This window comes from Tachypleus tridentatus, chromosome 13 (assembly GCF_004210375.1).
Source record: "Tachypleus tridentatus isolate NWPU-2018 chromosome 13, ASM421037v1, whole genome shotgun sequence".
NCBI lineage: Eukaryota > Metazoa > Arthropoda > Merostomata > Xiphosura > Limulidae > Tachypleus > Tachypleus tridentatus.
In genome coordinates this window covers 184,389,073-184,404,421 of record NC_134837.1, presented here as the reverse complement: position 1 = coordinate 184,404,421, position 15,349 = coordinate 184,389,073, and the positions used below count along the sequence as shown (strand labels likewise).

At 35.7% G+C, this 15,349-nt stretch overlaps 1 protein-coding gene across 1 annotated transcript in view; it reads left to right on the top strand.

The window, feature by feature from the left end:
* The first annotated feature begins 1,121 nt into the window (after positions 1-1,121).
* Positions 1,122-15,349, top strand: part of LOC143239151 (uncharacterized) — a 53,431-nt gene continuing 39,203 nt past the window's right edge. Inside the window, exons 1-2 of the mRNA XM_076480002.1 lie at positions 1,122-1,602; positions 7,363-7,434. Coding sequence (XP_076336117.1) covers positions 1,388-1,602; positions 7,363-7,434 — 287 coding nt within the window. The 5' untranslated portion in view covers positions 1,122-1,387. The remainder of the gene's footprint in view (positions 1,603-7,362; positions 7,435-15,349) is intronic.

Below are 15,349 nucleotides of genomic sequence, written 5' to 3'. Positions count from 1 at the left end.
GTAAAAAAAGCGTGCTTGTAGACTGTTACAACTTGTTGCGTGCCCTTTCAGAACATGTTAATTAGAATCTCAGGATTTGTCATTTTATGCTTTGTTACTGACAGCCGATAATACATCTTTGCCAGTCAACCTTTTCTTTGGAATTCTCATTTACGTTTTAATCATATATACCTCGGGAAACTAGTACCCTGCAGTACAGCTAAGTTTCTGTTAAATTAACGTCTCAGTATTTATAAAAACAAAACTACTGCTCTAAATCAACTTTGGATAATATTAATAGAAGCTGTATTCATGAGAATTAATTTTCCGAATTGTCACTGATCATAAACCTCCAGTATAAGCATCCCGGTCGCGCCAAACATGCTCGCCCTTTTAGCCGTGGGGACGTTATAATGTTACGGTCAATCCCACTATTCGTTGGTAAAAGAGTAGCCCAAGAGTTGGCGGTGGGTGGTAATGACTAGCTGCCTTCCCTCTAGTCTTACACTGCTAAATTAGGGACGGCTAGCACAGATAGCCCTCTAGTAGCTTTGTGCGAAATTCCAAAACAAACAAAACAAACAATCCAGTATAAGATTTACATAAAAAAACTACCTATCTATATTTTGTATACAATAAGCTGTTAATTATTACGCGCATTATGAATTACTTAAAAGATTTGTAAACTTAGAACAGTCTAATCGTTTGTATAAGATAATCAATAAACTTCACTGAAAGACATAATACATTGCCAATACCACATACTTGGTATCGACTGATATAGAATGACAAGTTTCTTGATATACTTTCACGTGAAAACATAGCAACCTAAGCACTATTTGTTATGAACTATGTACGGTAATTGTGTGGCTAGTTATAGGCCTACTCGGCTCATTACTTTCTAGTGTAATACTTTAAATGTGAGTGATGAGGAAAAAATACTCTATTTCACGTAATGTTTATCTAATGACAACAAATACGGTAAACTGTATAAAAAATCTTGTTTTCGTGGTTTACGCTATTCTAGGTGCGAGAATTTGACAGAGTGCACTCTTAGAAACAAATTTCTTTGGCCTGAAAGCCCGCTGCGCAATGGTCACGTGAACCAATCAAAATGCACGACTGCGAGCAAACATGTAGACGTATATAATGTGAGTGTCGCACACTTAGTTACAGTAAATAGAAAGAACTCGAAAGACTTGGGTAGGGATGTACATATTAGTAAATATAACGCTTAGAGGATTAGTTATGTTCAACTGACGTAGTTAAGCATATGATAAAGAATGTAAGTCATGTAGAGTGGTGAAAGTTGCGCGCAGGTTGTCATACGGAAAAACTGGGAAGTAGGTACGGAGGTGAACGAGGTGTAGCAGTAGTATTAACTTAGTAGTTTCTCGTGTTAACCATCATGGCGGTATGCAGACCAGAGTTGCTCTCGTATGCATCTCGTACGGTTTGGTGTAACCTCCTGACTGCTTTAAGCCTAACTTTATTCATAAGAATTTGTGGAGCAGAGAATATCTTGTGTCCTTCCAGTTGTTCGTGTTTGGGAAGCTTAGTTGACTGTAGCAGACGCGGTCTTATTGAAATACCAAAGGATTTACCCGTTTGGGTGGAATACCTGTAAGTGCAACATCACTGAATTTTACCTACTCTAACGTTAGTCTATCTCTACGACTCTAATCTCGAACACCAAATTTATGTTTCTCAGTCACCATCAGTAATTTATAAAATTAAACCTATCAGAAGTTGTAAGCTTGAACAAAAATATGTACGATGCAATGTTAATTTGAATCTCTTTTTAACTTTAGACTAAGTAAGACTAAGATATCAATTATTAAATCATAAATGATTGATATTGTGATAATGATACTGCTTGACACAGTATTGTAATTTTTGTTGCGCGTAAGTTTTAACGTTTGACACTAGTCATTAGTTTAGTAAGAAAAATAATTATAAAATACATGAGAATGTATGTTAACCACATTACGTGTGCCGTATTTGGTGCCGATGAGACTTTTCGCCCAGATTTAATTCAATTTTTTAGACGTATCAGTTTGTATAAGGCTTAAAAATAACAATAAACAAGACACGCGTAAGAGATTGTTTTTATTGTAATATAGTAACGTAAGTCTTTTAGGCAAAATTGTGATTTAATTTGGACTGAATATAGATGAGGACAGTTGTTGTTGTGGTGGTGGTGTCTGCCGTATTTTGGCTTCCTAGACCGAATGTTTATATAATTTTAATCCATATGCAGATTTTTGTTATTTCATGATAAGATATATCATTTTAAATTCTTTGTTCCACGTACTTCACTATGAACAGTGTTATTATTTGTTCAGACTTTTAAAGATGTGTTTAATAAGAGTAGTAACGCAGTGATAAAAATCGAATTAGCACAGGAGTATTATATATGTTGAAAGGAAAGTGAGCATTCTTAAAAAGTGTAAGTTACATTTTGTGGAAAGTTACGCTTACTATTTCATTGTATAAGTTGTGTGTGTGTATATATAAATACATGTATCTTTCAGACATGGAAGTGTTCTAACTGAGACCAGAGATAAATATATGTAGAAATCTTTGTTGAAGTTATTAGAAGTCAAGACGAATATGTAAATAAAACAGGGGTTACACGACTGGTTTTAATCATTGTAAACAAAGGCCTTGTATTAACATTATACGTTTACTTAAAAAGATAAATATTAATAAACCCATCACGTACGAAAACTACAAACCCGCGGGGTAGACTTACATATAGTGCGATCTAACTATTGAACGAAATGTAAACACACACTAAAAATATGATGTATTTACATCTTTATCCGTAGATACATCGTTTTGTAATCTTTTAACTTGTCATCATAGATTGTAATGTGTTATTTCAAACCAGTGTTTTATTTTTACTTTAAAGATTACGCGTTTACACCATATATCACTAAGCCTATACGTTACTATTTAATCGTATACAAAGCATCGTTGTTCAATTAGCCCACGGAACACTGGGAAAACGTTCGAATATTTACGGTTGAAAACAGCTCCGACATAAAGAACATCTGTATTGAAACGTAATATGAGTGTGAATAGTTTATTTTTTTTAATGTTCTTTCAGTTACCTACAGACTTCGGGAAGTATCAACTGACATTACAACAAGGCACTGACATTATCGGACATAGAATCTTAACATGAAGTGTTTTCACTGTCACAAAGACATATTGTTTTTAAATAAATTACTGGGCATATGACAGTTACTAAATAGAGTTGTATAGTAATTGGGCCTGTGTGTGGTATATCAGTAATTGATATATACATATACTTCTTGAAGATTTGATATTGTGTAAAAATTTTATAAAATTATATTTACTCTTTTACTATATCTGCTTTGAAGATATTTAAAATGACTTACTCAGTAGTTCTTAAAGAAAATCGTGTAAAAATATGTTATTATACCCAATGTTGTTGATTGCTTCCAATTTAATTACCTGTTTAGCCAAACCATATTGTATTTAGTGGGCCTCACACAAAGACTTCAGTCGATCTCTGCGTTTAAAAATCCTTTATCGATTTTCTTATATTTTGAATTTAATCATTTTTCTTAGTTCAGAAAGATTATATGTTTTACTTCTGAATTAACCAAAGTGATTTTAGACAAGTCGAGAGACTTGAGTACGTAAAATATGGTGGTAACTAAACGAATTACCACATGCTGTTTGTCACTGTTTTGGTCACGTGGAGGTGATTGAAACATGAGTGCAACAAACGATTAAATGGCAGGAAATGGATGCCGAATGGAAAAGCGCCTCCTAACAGCAGTGTCCAGCCGTGACTGACAGACCCAAAGATGGGTTTGGTCTGTTCATCTGGTTTCTTAGTTTGTTAGACTGTTGTCTTTGGTAGCGTAGAAACAAACGTTACCTCCAGATGTTAGCTCTTACCAAAACCGAAATGTGAGGAAAAAAGAAATTGTAGTAAATAGAACATTTACACCTACGTTTTAACGAGCAATTTAGAATAATAATCAAGTAGCTGTGAAGGTCACAGGTGCGGGAAGTCATTTCATCCGCGATGCACGTGCGAGTTAGAGTAAGGTAGCGACTTGCCATGTTTGTATTGTACCTAAAATATTCAGTGAGAAATTTCTGTGACCGTCTACAATATTAACCGGGTTAATTGGCACCTGCAGTTTGCGGTTGTATGCACCTAGAGCTTTTTTTATGCTCTATATTTATAAGACAACTGGTATGAGTATTAAAACTAATTAAAGTAAAGTACAGAACAACCTTTTGACCTTCTTAGGTCATCTTCAGTTAACTTTACGTATACATGTTAACTTCAAGTGGTTTTCTCGTAATCATGTATTTTAATGTTCCTATACGTGATAAGAATAATTATATATTGAAATACATTAAACCGATGGATATGAGTGATAAACAGCTGTTAATTGTTGTTGTATCACATTTTATACCTTATGTTGATGTACTTCTTAAAGCTTCGTGTAAGACATTGTTAGACCCTAAATATAATATTCCATTATATTTCCCTGAGCGTTAACTGAATACCAGAGACAACACAGGGGATCCTGTGGGATGGGGGTGGGGCTGGTTGGAAAGACTTCGTTTTGTAAATTTTTTTTTCACGTGAAGAAATAATGGTTTTGTGTACGGTTTTCTGTTGTAAAGGTTTTCATAGAGTTCCAGACGAATTGGCGTCCGTAACGCTCGAATCCCCTTGGTCTAAGTCCGAGACTTTGTTATGGCCCTGAGAAAATGTCACTTCATGACTGGTGGTGGCCTTAAACAATCTTATTTTCCTGGTGACTTTCCGTCTTTAAGTAAGCGGTCTCCCATTTCTCTATTTAAAAGGCGTTGAATTCTCCAAATAGATCTGCCCAAAGTTGAAAGCTTTTTGTGCAGTGATGTCGTGAATTATAAGTGCCCGACTTCATGCACGTGAGACCTGTATGTGTTCTTGGCTTCGAACGTATTTCGTCTTAAAATTCAATGTAATGGTATATTCTCTAACAAGCCATGTCCGAGGAAGTAGCTAGCTGACAGCGAACTGTGTGTTCTCATGTGTGTTCCGGTCGTAGGAAGATCGGTAAAACGGAAGTAATCGTTGGTATACTATAAAGAAAATCTTCGTTGTTATAATACATATAATTTCTGGAATTTTTTTAAATACCATGATTAACAAACACAAGCAGGTTGTCTCCGAGTGTCAAATAACGATAGTAGCGTATATTAAATACAATTTAGGTTTAGAGAGCCTTATGTTACACCATTGATTTATCATAATTCCCAGTGTGTGTATCAATTAAAAAACAATTATGAAGAAATATTGACAACCTTTTTGTTTATAGAATATCTTACACTCTGGAGTACTTTTATTCGCATCGCTCGCGGTTCGATCCTTGGAGCAGACACGGCGCAGATTGCCTATTGTTTAACTTCGGCTCAATGATTTCATCCACTTAAAGTTGTATAAAATGATATATAAGATCGTAACCTTGAATATAAAACTTACACCTTGCTGTCAAACATGTTTCATAATACCGTTACGTAATCATTGCATAATCCAAAACAAAAGCTTGGAGTTTAGGTTTGATTTGAATTTCGCGCAAAGCTACACGAGGACCGCATGCGATAGCCGTCCCTAATTTAGCAGTGTAAAACTAGAGGGAAGGTAGCTAGTCATCACCACCCACCGCCAACTTTGGGCTATTCTTTTACCAAGAAATAGTGGGATTGACTGTGACATTATAACGCCCCCGCGTCTGAAAGGGCGAGCATGTTTGGTGTGACGATGATTCGAACCCGCGACCCTCGGACTACGAGTCGAGTGCGTTAACCACCTGGCCATGCCGGACAGTAAGTTACGCCTGACAGTGTATTCCCTTAGTGTTTATATATCTTTTGCTGTTTTTACCCGTGCGTGTGAATTACATTTTGTCACAGATCGTTTTAGCACTTCCACGTTCCAGATATTTCAGATAGACGTGGTCACGTGGTTTGTATATTATTATTTGCAAATTCGTCAACATTTACTAAGATTACCTTCAGAAAATTTCTGATACATAGCTAACAGAATATTATTGAAGGAAAAGTTAATTCGGATAACATGGGAAGTTTCATAATGTCGTGGGCAAGTTGGAGAGGAATAGAAAATGTAATGTTTTGAATTTCGCGCAAAGGTACATGAGGCTATCTGCGCTAGTCGTCCCTAATTTAGCAGTGTAAGACTAGAGGGAAGACACCATCCATTGTCATATTGTAGGCTACTCATTTGCTGACGAATAGTTGGGTTCACCGTCACATTATAACGCCCCCACAGCTGAAAGGGCGAACATGTGTGGTGTGACGGGGGAAAATACGAGTTACTGTTTCTCGGATATTACAAGTGTGTAGGCTTAATTTAGTTTCATAAATATAAACCTTTTCATAAAAGAAGTTTGAGTTCTGGGCAATTCTCTACACAAATGTTCGATCGCTACTCATTTATTTCAACTAAAACTATAAATATTTGATAATTATTACACGTTCAAAAAACTTGAAAAACGTATCTGTTTACCTACCTCTATTAACGTTGATTTGAAAATATTTCAAACTGTATGTAATATGAAGTAAACCAAAAGATCAGATTTAAGACATGAGGTAAAATATGTAACTGTGATACAAGAGAAACCTCCTACATTTGTAACTGTAACCATTAACTACAAACAACAACTGGTCGTTTAATTAATTATGTTCAAGGCCCGGCATGGCTAGGTTGTTAAGGCACTCGACTAGTAATTTGAGGGTCGTGGGTTCGATTCCCCGTCACACCAAAGATGCTCGCCCTTTCAGCCGTGGGGGCATTATAATGCGACGGTCAAATCCCACTATTCGTTGGTAAAAGAGCAATCCATGAATTGGCGGTGAGTGGTGATGACTAGCTGCCTTCCCTCTAGTCTTACACTGGTAAATTAGGGACGGCAAGCGCAGATAGCCCTCGAGTAGCTTTGCGCAAAATTCAAAACAAATCTAATCAATTATATTCAAAGACATCTAGCCAGCGATCTGCGAAGTCGTACATGATGGGAGAGAGAGCAGAAAATACAAAAAATAGAATTAACTAATGTGTTGTTCTAGATTTGATATTTAAAAATGAACAAATGTTCTGTACGATATTAAAATTGAACATAATGTTCTGTACGATATTAAAATAAGCATAATGTTCTGTACGATATTAAAATTGAACATAATGTTCTGTACGATATTAAAAATAAGCATAATGTTCTGTACGATATTAAAATTGAACATAATGTTCTGTACGATATTAAAAATAAGCATAATGTTCTGTACGATATTAATGTCTTTTTTCATTTTTTTTTCATATATTTACAGAGAACTACAGTATAACGATTTGACCAAAGTTGAAGAAAATTCTTTTGATGGAATACCGAAGTTGAAGAGCTTGTAAGTACACGCGATTTTGTTTGGAATTTTTCAGTAAAATTCGTGTTTCGATTGACATAATTTTGGGCGAGAAATGACTTCGACACTACTGTTTGCCCAAATTGTTAACAGTTTCTTAGTTACGGATTGAGTTTTTTCCTCTTTGTTTGTACGTATTCGCTGTAAGGACTTTCAAAAAACAGCAAACTTAAGATTAAATCATTGCTTTTCCAAACGGAAGTTTAAATATGGTAAACCACTTTTTAAACTTGTAAACGAAGTACGTGGGACAAGTTTGTTTTTTGTTTTTTTTTCGCACCTTGCTGTTAGTATTAGACCCTTTGTGAATAGTTTTTTTTCCTTCTCAGATAGTTAAAAGTTATTTTTTCGCATATTAAGTATTCATGAAAAAGTACCAGATGGTAGTTACTTTTAGGCGTAACATTTTCTTTTTAATAACCTGATTATTTGACCTCTGTGAATAGTGACACAGTTTGTAATTATTACTGGGGCACGTTAGATGTTTGTGACTATTTATCCACTTTGTGTTTTGAAGGTAACATTTCTTTCTCGTACGCCTTCCCCCCTTCAAGTGGCTCGGCGGAAAGTCTCCAGACTTAATATGCTAAAAATCGGGTTTCGATATCCGTGGTAAGTAGAGCACAGATAGCCCATCGTGTAGCCTTGCGCTTGGCAACAGTCATCGATAAACCAACCCTGTAATTCTTATGTTTACAGTGGTAGAATCGATTTGTTATTTTAACCTTTTCTACATACAAGTAAACTTTTTTTTAACTCGTGAGATTTGTGTGTTGGTAAAAATCATGCCAGTTCGTCAAGCAAATTTATATTAAAACGACTATGTTCGTACAGAATGTTTGAATATTAATAACATATGTTTAGAGTTGTTACTTACGAGTTACTGTGTATGAAAATAGTTTAACCCTCCTTTTGTAACTACTGGGAATTTACTTACTATCCACATGCGCAAAGATTCGTGAAGTTTTGCGCTGAATCATTCAAAATGTTGCGCGTAAGATGGTCCAGCATGGCCAGGTGGTTAAGGCAGTCGACTCGTACTCCGAAGGTCGCGGGTTCGAATCCCAGTCACACCAAACGTGCTCGCCCTTTCAGCCGTTGGAGTTATAATGTGACCGTCAATCCAACTATTCGTTGCTGAAAGAGTAGTCCAAAAGTTGGCGGTTGGTGGTCATGACTAGCTTCCGTCCCTCTAATCTTACACTGCTAAATTAGGGACGGCTAGCACAGATAGCCCTCGAGTAGCTTTGCGCGATATTCTAAAACAAACACACACTTATTTTTTTAATTAATTTCTTCTATTTAAAAAGGTTACTCTAGAGAAATAATCGCATTTTTGTAGTTGTTCAGATTAAACACCTGATAACTAGATTTATTCTAAATATTGACGTTCTATTTGAAACGTGTATCGTATAAAAATGGTTATTCTTCACTTAGCATTAAGAATGATATTCGCGTTTAGCTGAAAGTCAGCATTTATAAAAATATAATAGTACTGTCTGTTGTATGTCCAGGAACTGATTTGCAAGGTGTAAATAGATCGTCACTAAAATTGGTGTGAAAGTCCATTAGATCGATGTGGGAACACATACAAATTTTGTGTTTTGCGGAGTTTATAGGCATTTTCTTTACAACTGTTTCGCCCCCTGTGACTGGATATTCACTAAATTTGTTGTGAAGGTTTATTGAGTCCATGGGAAGATACATATTTATTTTATGTTTTGCGGCTTTTATGGTTGTTTTTGCGTTCTTTAACCACTACTTTGTTTTCTGTGAAGGGATCTTCAGCAAACTGGGTCTGGAGGTTCATTGGGTCTATGGGAAGATACGTACGTATTTTAGATCTTCAGCAAACTGGGTGTGGAGGTTCATTGGGTCTATGGGAAGATACATACGTATTTTAGATCTTCAGCAAACTGGGTGTGGAGGTTCATTGGGTCTATGGGAAGATACGTACGTATTTTAGATCTTCAGCAAACTGGGTGTGGAGGTTCATTGGGTCTATGGGAAGATACGTACGTATTTTAGATCTTCAGCAAACTGGGTGTGGAGGTTCATTGGGTCTATGGGAAGATACGTACGTATTTTAGATCTTCAGCAAACTGGGTGTGGAGGTTCATTGGGTCTATGGGAAGATACATACGTATTTTAGATCTTCAGCAAACTGGGTGTGGAGGTTCATTGGGTCTATGAGAAGATACATACGTATTTTAATTCTTGCATTTTGCAGTTTTTAACAATTACATTTAAGGGAAGCAACTTTTCATGCCCTGAGATAACTTTTCTTTAATCATGCATTTAAATAAATTCAGTCCAGGGGACGGGTTGTCAGCTATAAGTTTCCATTTGAAATTAGTAATTGGATTTGTTAGTATGTAAACAATTTAACTTGGTATTATTCAACAATAACTTGGTAAGTTGTTATCAGTTGTTGGATATATTGTTATGTAAACAAGTTAACTTTGTTTTATTCAACAATAAGTAGTTATCAATCATTATTTTATACTATAGGTGATTGTTATACAAAAGGTTGTATGGCCCAAAGTCACTGTTTACGTTTAAACTTTTGGCACACGTTGTGGAGGGGTGGGGCACTCCGATGGGCCCAGGTGCCCTTTTTTTCTTTCTTAAATTTCCCCAGGCATCCCGACGAACGGCGCCTTTCCACTTCATAAATCTCACAGACTTGACAGCATCTGTGCTACAGTATTACAATATAGGGAAGGCCGAGAAAAGTTTTTAGAAGATAGTAGGTTTTTATTAGCCTTTTAATTTAGAATTCGAAATATAGAAATTCGTAGCAAAGGATTTGGCGAGGTCTCGTGAGTAACTGGACCAGGGATTCGATGTTGATTACATCCATACAAGATGTAAACGAGACATTAAAGATATTTCTTTACAGATATCTCTGAAATTGATTTATTTCGGAATTTTATAGTTCGGGGACAAACCAAAACATGTAATTTCGCGCATTTCTTTTGTGCCTAGTATCATGTAATCAAAATCTAAACCTTTTTGTGATCTTGGTGGTTACGTATTTCCATGGCTACGAAATTATCTGAAGGCAATGTTTTGTAGCGATTTTGATACAAGCATACTGGCTGGTCATAGTACAATTCAAGAACCAGCCGAGTTGTAAGAAATGCCCCTGGTCGACTCGCCTGGGTGTGCGAAAACGCGGCTGGACGTCGCTTTTAATAAGAATAACTTTGTACCTGGTGGTAGCAATACGAGGTGGCCCGAAGAGTGCGCTAGTGCTGTCAGTTGAGACGCCATTCTGCCCAGCGAGAGCCCACCTGATGTATATGAAGTGGTTTCATAGTAAATGTGTAGCTTCAGGGCGAGGGTTGAACGAGTCATTATTCCTGTTTAAAACGTCATTAAAGTCCGACTTTTAATTTTTATTCTCGCAAAATAATGAAATTGTACAATTAGTGTTTTGTTGTTACACCGGTTAATGTTCGCTATAATGGGAACTGTACTGATATTTTTAACAGCCATGTTTCATACACCTGCCATTTCTTAATTTTTTTTTCACAATTAAGTTTGTTATTCAAGAACCAACCTTAATGCAGTTATAACTTTGACCACATTTCTAATTATGCGTGTAAGGTTATAAAGAGTTGAAAACCTGAATATTTGTATCACACAAGTTGAACCGCCTATTTTAACACCCTTTTTAAAGGTATAAGTTACTGGCGAATTTTTTAAAATTCTGATCTTTAATCTTATGTTATTGATTATTTTCATATTTTGAATCGCCAGTTTCAGAACTTTTATAAAACCTAAATTCGACAAGATAGTTTGGTGGAATTTTTCGAAACAAAGAAAACAGATACGCGTTTCTTGTCATGTTAACTCTCAAGCAAGAAAACTCTGAGTGGCTTTTAATTCTTCTGAACTTATTTTAGCGAGAACAAGAAAAAATAACATGGATGGAAACTTTTTACCAATTACGTAGCCATAAAGTTGGAAAGAAGCACGGCATGGCCAGGTGGTTAAGGCACTCGACTCGTAATCCGAGAGTCGCGGGTTCGAATCCCCGTCGCACCAAACATACTCGTCCTTTCAGCCGTGTAGGCGTTATAATGTTACAGTCAATTCCACTATTCGTTGGTAAAAGAGTAGCCCAAGAGTTGGCGGTTGGTGATAATGACTAGCTTACCTTCTCTCTAGCCTTACACTACTGAATTAGGAAGGGCTACCACTGATAGCCCTCGTGTAGCTTTGGACGAAATTCAAAACAAAACAAACTTGGAAAGTGAGTGTTATATTAATGAATTGAGTGTGTCGCATTTCTTGTTAAAACTCTTTAATTCATTTTATTCGTTGGATTGAAACTGAATTATCGATACAATGTTAGGATGTATCTAGATGAAAACGTTACAAGATTAAATCCATCTCAGTGTCGCAGCCAGAGAAACTGTTCGGGGGGGTGGGATGTGGTGTGGGGTAGTCACAAAGCTACACAATGGACTATTTGGTGCTGTACCCACCACAGGTATCGAAACCCGGTTTCTAGCGGTATAAGTCCACATACAGGAGACGATGAGAAAATGATTTAGTGATTTTTCTCCAACTAAGTGATTTCCGGTATATTAAGCTTTGATTAGGATACCATTGAGGGCTTGTATATTCCTGTACAGAGGTGTCTTAGTTGTGAAGCAAAAGTAGACTGATAAGGATATCGTAATAAAGAATAGTGTACTCCTGTACAGAGCTATTTTTGGAACCCGAGCAAGAGAATAAAGCCAGGAAAGGATTATATTTACTGAAATATTGGGGGAGAGGGGTTACAGCCTAGTCTCTCAGATGAATGGTTACTACCACTACAGAAGCTGTTTTTCTGAAGACTTCCGTGAAGATGGCAGCAGATTGATATAGCGAAAATGTAGGATATAAACCCTTATTAATAATTGGTATTTAGTAATGACATATATTGATAATAAATAATTCGGCTTAGATGATAACGTTTGTCAACAAAAAATGTCTAAGCTATAAGAAACAATGCACTATTTTTGATTAATTTCACGATGCTACTTCTAAAAATCATTTTGAAAATTAATGGTCTCCTCAAGTTTTCGAGGTATAACAGATTCATTTAAAATATTGTTATATCTATATCATGAAAATAACTTTTTCTTTAATAACTTTATTTATTCATCGAAAATTGCATTTAAAAATGTACAGTATGCATTCTTTGATAAGTTTATTTCATGAACAACTGGAATCGATGGTTTAGTGTTCCCATTGTTCAAACGTACAACTTTCACTCTAAATGAAGATGAGTTTATAAAAAGTCTCCATTCTTGAGGATGATGTTCAGTACGTAACTCTTCTAGCAGTGCATCAACATTTGTACAGAAACACAACGTATCTTGAGTGTTGTAGTGAGAAGCAAGACTTTGATGATAACTTTGGTACATTAAAACGCTTGTTTCTGGAGCTAATAAACTTCATTGTTGTAAAGAAGAACCAAGAAGTTTTCCATGCTGCTTTGACACAGACAAGTCACAAACCAGATCATTTAGCTCTTGTTGTGTGATTAATTGAGGAAGATTATGTTGAAGTGATACAGGAAGAAAATTACTAGATGAAGAGGATTCATTAGTGGATGAAGTACTGGAAGACCATCTAAATGAGGTACTGGTTTCATAGCAGATGCAATATTTGGATATTTAATGTATTATTTAGTTTGCCTGAATATCCTGAAATATTCACATGCACAAATAACAATTAGGTTATTTTTGGCCTCATTCCATATAATGGAAACTTTAACAGAATAATGGTAGTAAGCTACATTCCCTTCGTGTGATATTTTTCCTTCGTGAAACTAATATATTTTCAACAGATGTTGCAGGAACGGGTGATTTTTGCACTTTCGGACTTGTTCTAGAAGCAGCCAACATTTCAGTTGGTTTTCAAAGAAATATAAAAGAAGTTTTTAAATATGATGCATTGAAGAAATTTGAACTTTGTTTTGATTGTGTACAGAGCGAGACGAAGTAATCAACTGAGTGAGAGGCGTCTAACTACGCTTCTTTTATGTTCAGTCGAGGGACTTCTTGAATGCTCAAGCAAATTGAGCACGTGAGAGTTTCGTGATTCCCAGGTGGAACAGATGAGAGTGGGAATGGAAAACTTTGATGCAGTTCGTTACAATTATATGGAGAACAAATAATATGAACAGTATATTTGGCATTTTATGCCAATACAATGCACAATATAGTCAGTGTTTGAAGATATTAAAAATATATGCCTTTTACACATTAAACCTTTGAGTCAATTTCACTGCACGTATCTATTGTATTGAGTTGGTTTAATGGTATTTAACACAGTGCTGATAAAACACTGATATTTTAATAACTACAAATCTACAAGTGATGGACAAATTTTGTCTACATCAGCACCATCAAATTACCCAGAATTATTTGTTTTCTCTAGTAGCAAGTTTTTGTAGTTGTTGTCCTGTGTAATTAAACCAGTAGCCATGACAACGATTGCATCAGAATATTTAAAACGTAAACATTTTATAATTTATCTGTTGTTGTTTTCACGCGTGAGTAGACACATCAGGGAAGATTGGGTTAGGTTTCAGTTTTGTTAATGAAGAGCGTATATATGTATGAGGATCATATAATCACAAATTAACTAATTATTGTGGTAGTCTTAGTCGTATCTTAATAAGCATGCCGAGACTTAACCTGCTGTTTATCCAACAACTGCAGTCCACATGAAAAATGTTTTGTGTTTAAGTTATTTTTTAGGAGGGCAGTAAAGAGGCAGTGTTTATCGACGTTACAGGTATTACTTAGGCCAGTTATCAAATATATAGCGTAAACAGAACGACACTTTTAAATCGCAGATTGAGTGATTACTGTTAACTGTTGTCTCAAAATAAGCTAACACTATACAGACAAACTAAACACATAAATTGTTATGAAGCTATTGGTATGTATATATATATATATATACACACACATAATGTATTAAATTAACTTACTTGTGAATGATTGCACTGTTAGCCTGTGTTCAGAATACACTTCAACCCGGAATGGCCAGGTGGTTAGGGTGCTTGACTTCTAGTCTGAGGGTAGCGGATCGAATCTTCGTCACAACAAACATGCTCGCCCATTCAGCCATGGGGCATTATAATGTTATGGTCAATTCCACTATACGTTGGTAAAAGAGTAGTGGTGATGACCTCCTGCTTTCCCTCTAGTCTTGCAATGATAAATTAGGGATGGCTGTCGCAAAACAAACAAACAATTATCAACTTTGTAATCTTGTTATTATCGATATTGGGCGAGATTCACCCACTTTACGATATTTAATTTATTTCGAAATCCATAGGCCGTGGAAACAGTGCAAAATAATGTTCATACACCAAAAAGCTAGTAATAGTATTAACTGTTATCTCGCATATTATTGACACATAATTTTAAAGAAAATTAAATATGTTCAATGTGTAAAAATCCTGTTGACTTTAATATAACTTTACAATATAGACTTCAACTACATTAGTCTGTTCCAAATCCAGGTGCTATTGTTCGTATATATTATCGTTTCCACCTATTTAGAATATAACCTTTCGAGTCGCCTACAACGTAATGGAGCAGCAGTGACACTATCGCCATCTGGCTTAATTCTGTACAGATTTCCAAGCACATATGAGATTAGCAACTATAAGCTTTAACCTTTAGATTTTATTGAAGTTTAGGCACAAGACATGTACTAATTTCAGTTTTATTTCCAAGGTTTTTGTTTGTTTATCAGTAAGTGTTTAATAGGTAACATATAATATTGTGTAAATTATTAATATTGCGTCAAATGTCTTCATTATTTTTGCTGCACTGCGACTTGTAAATTTATAAGATGCGTATGTAGCTAGCTGATT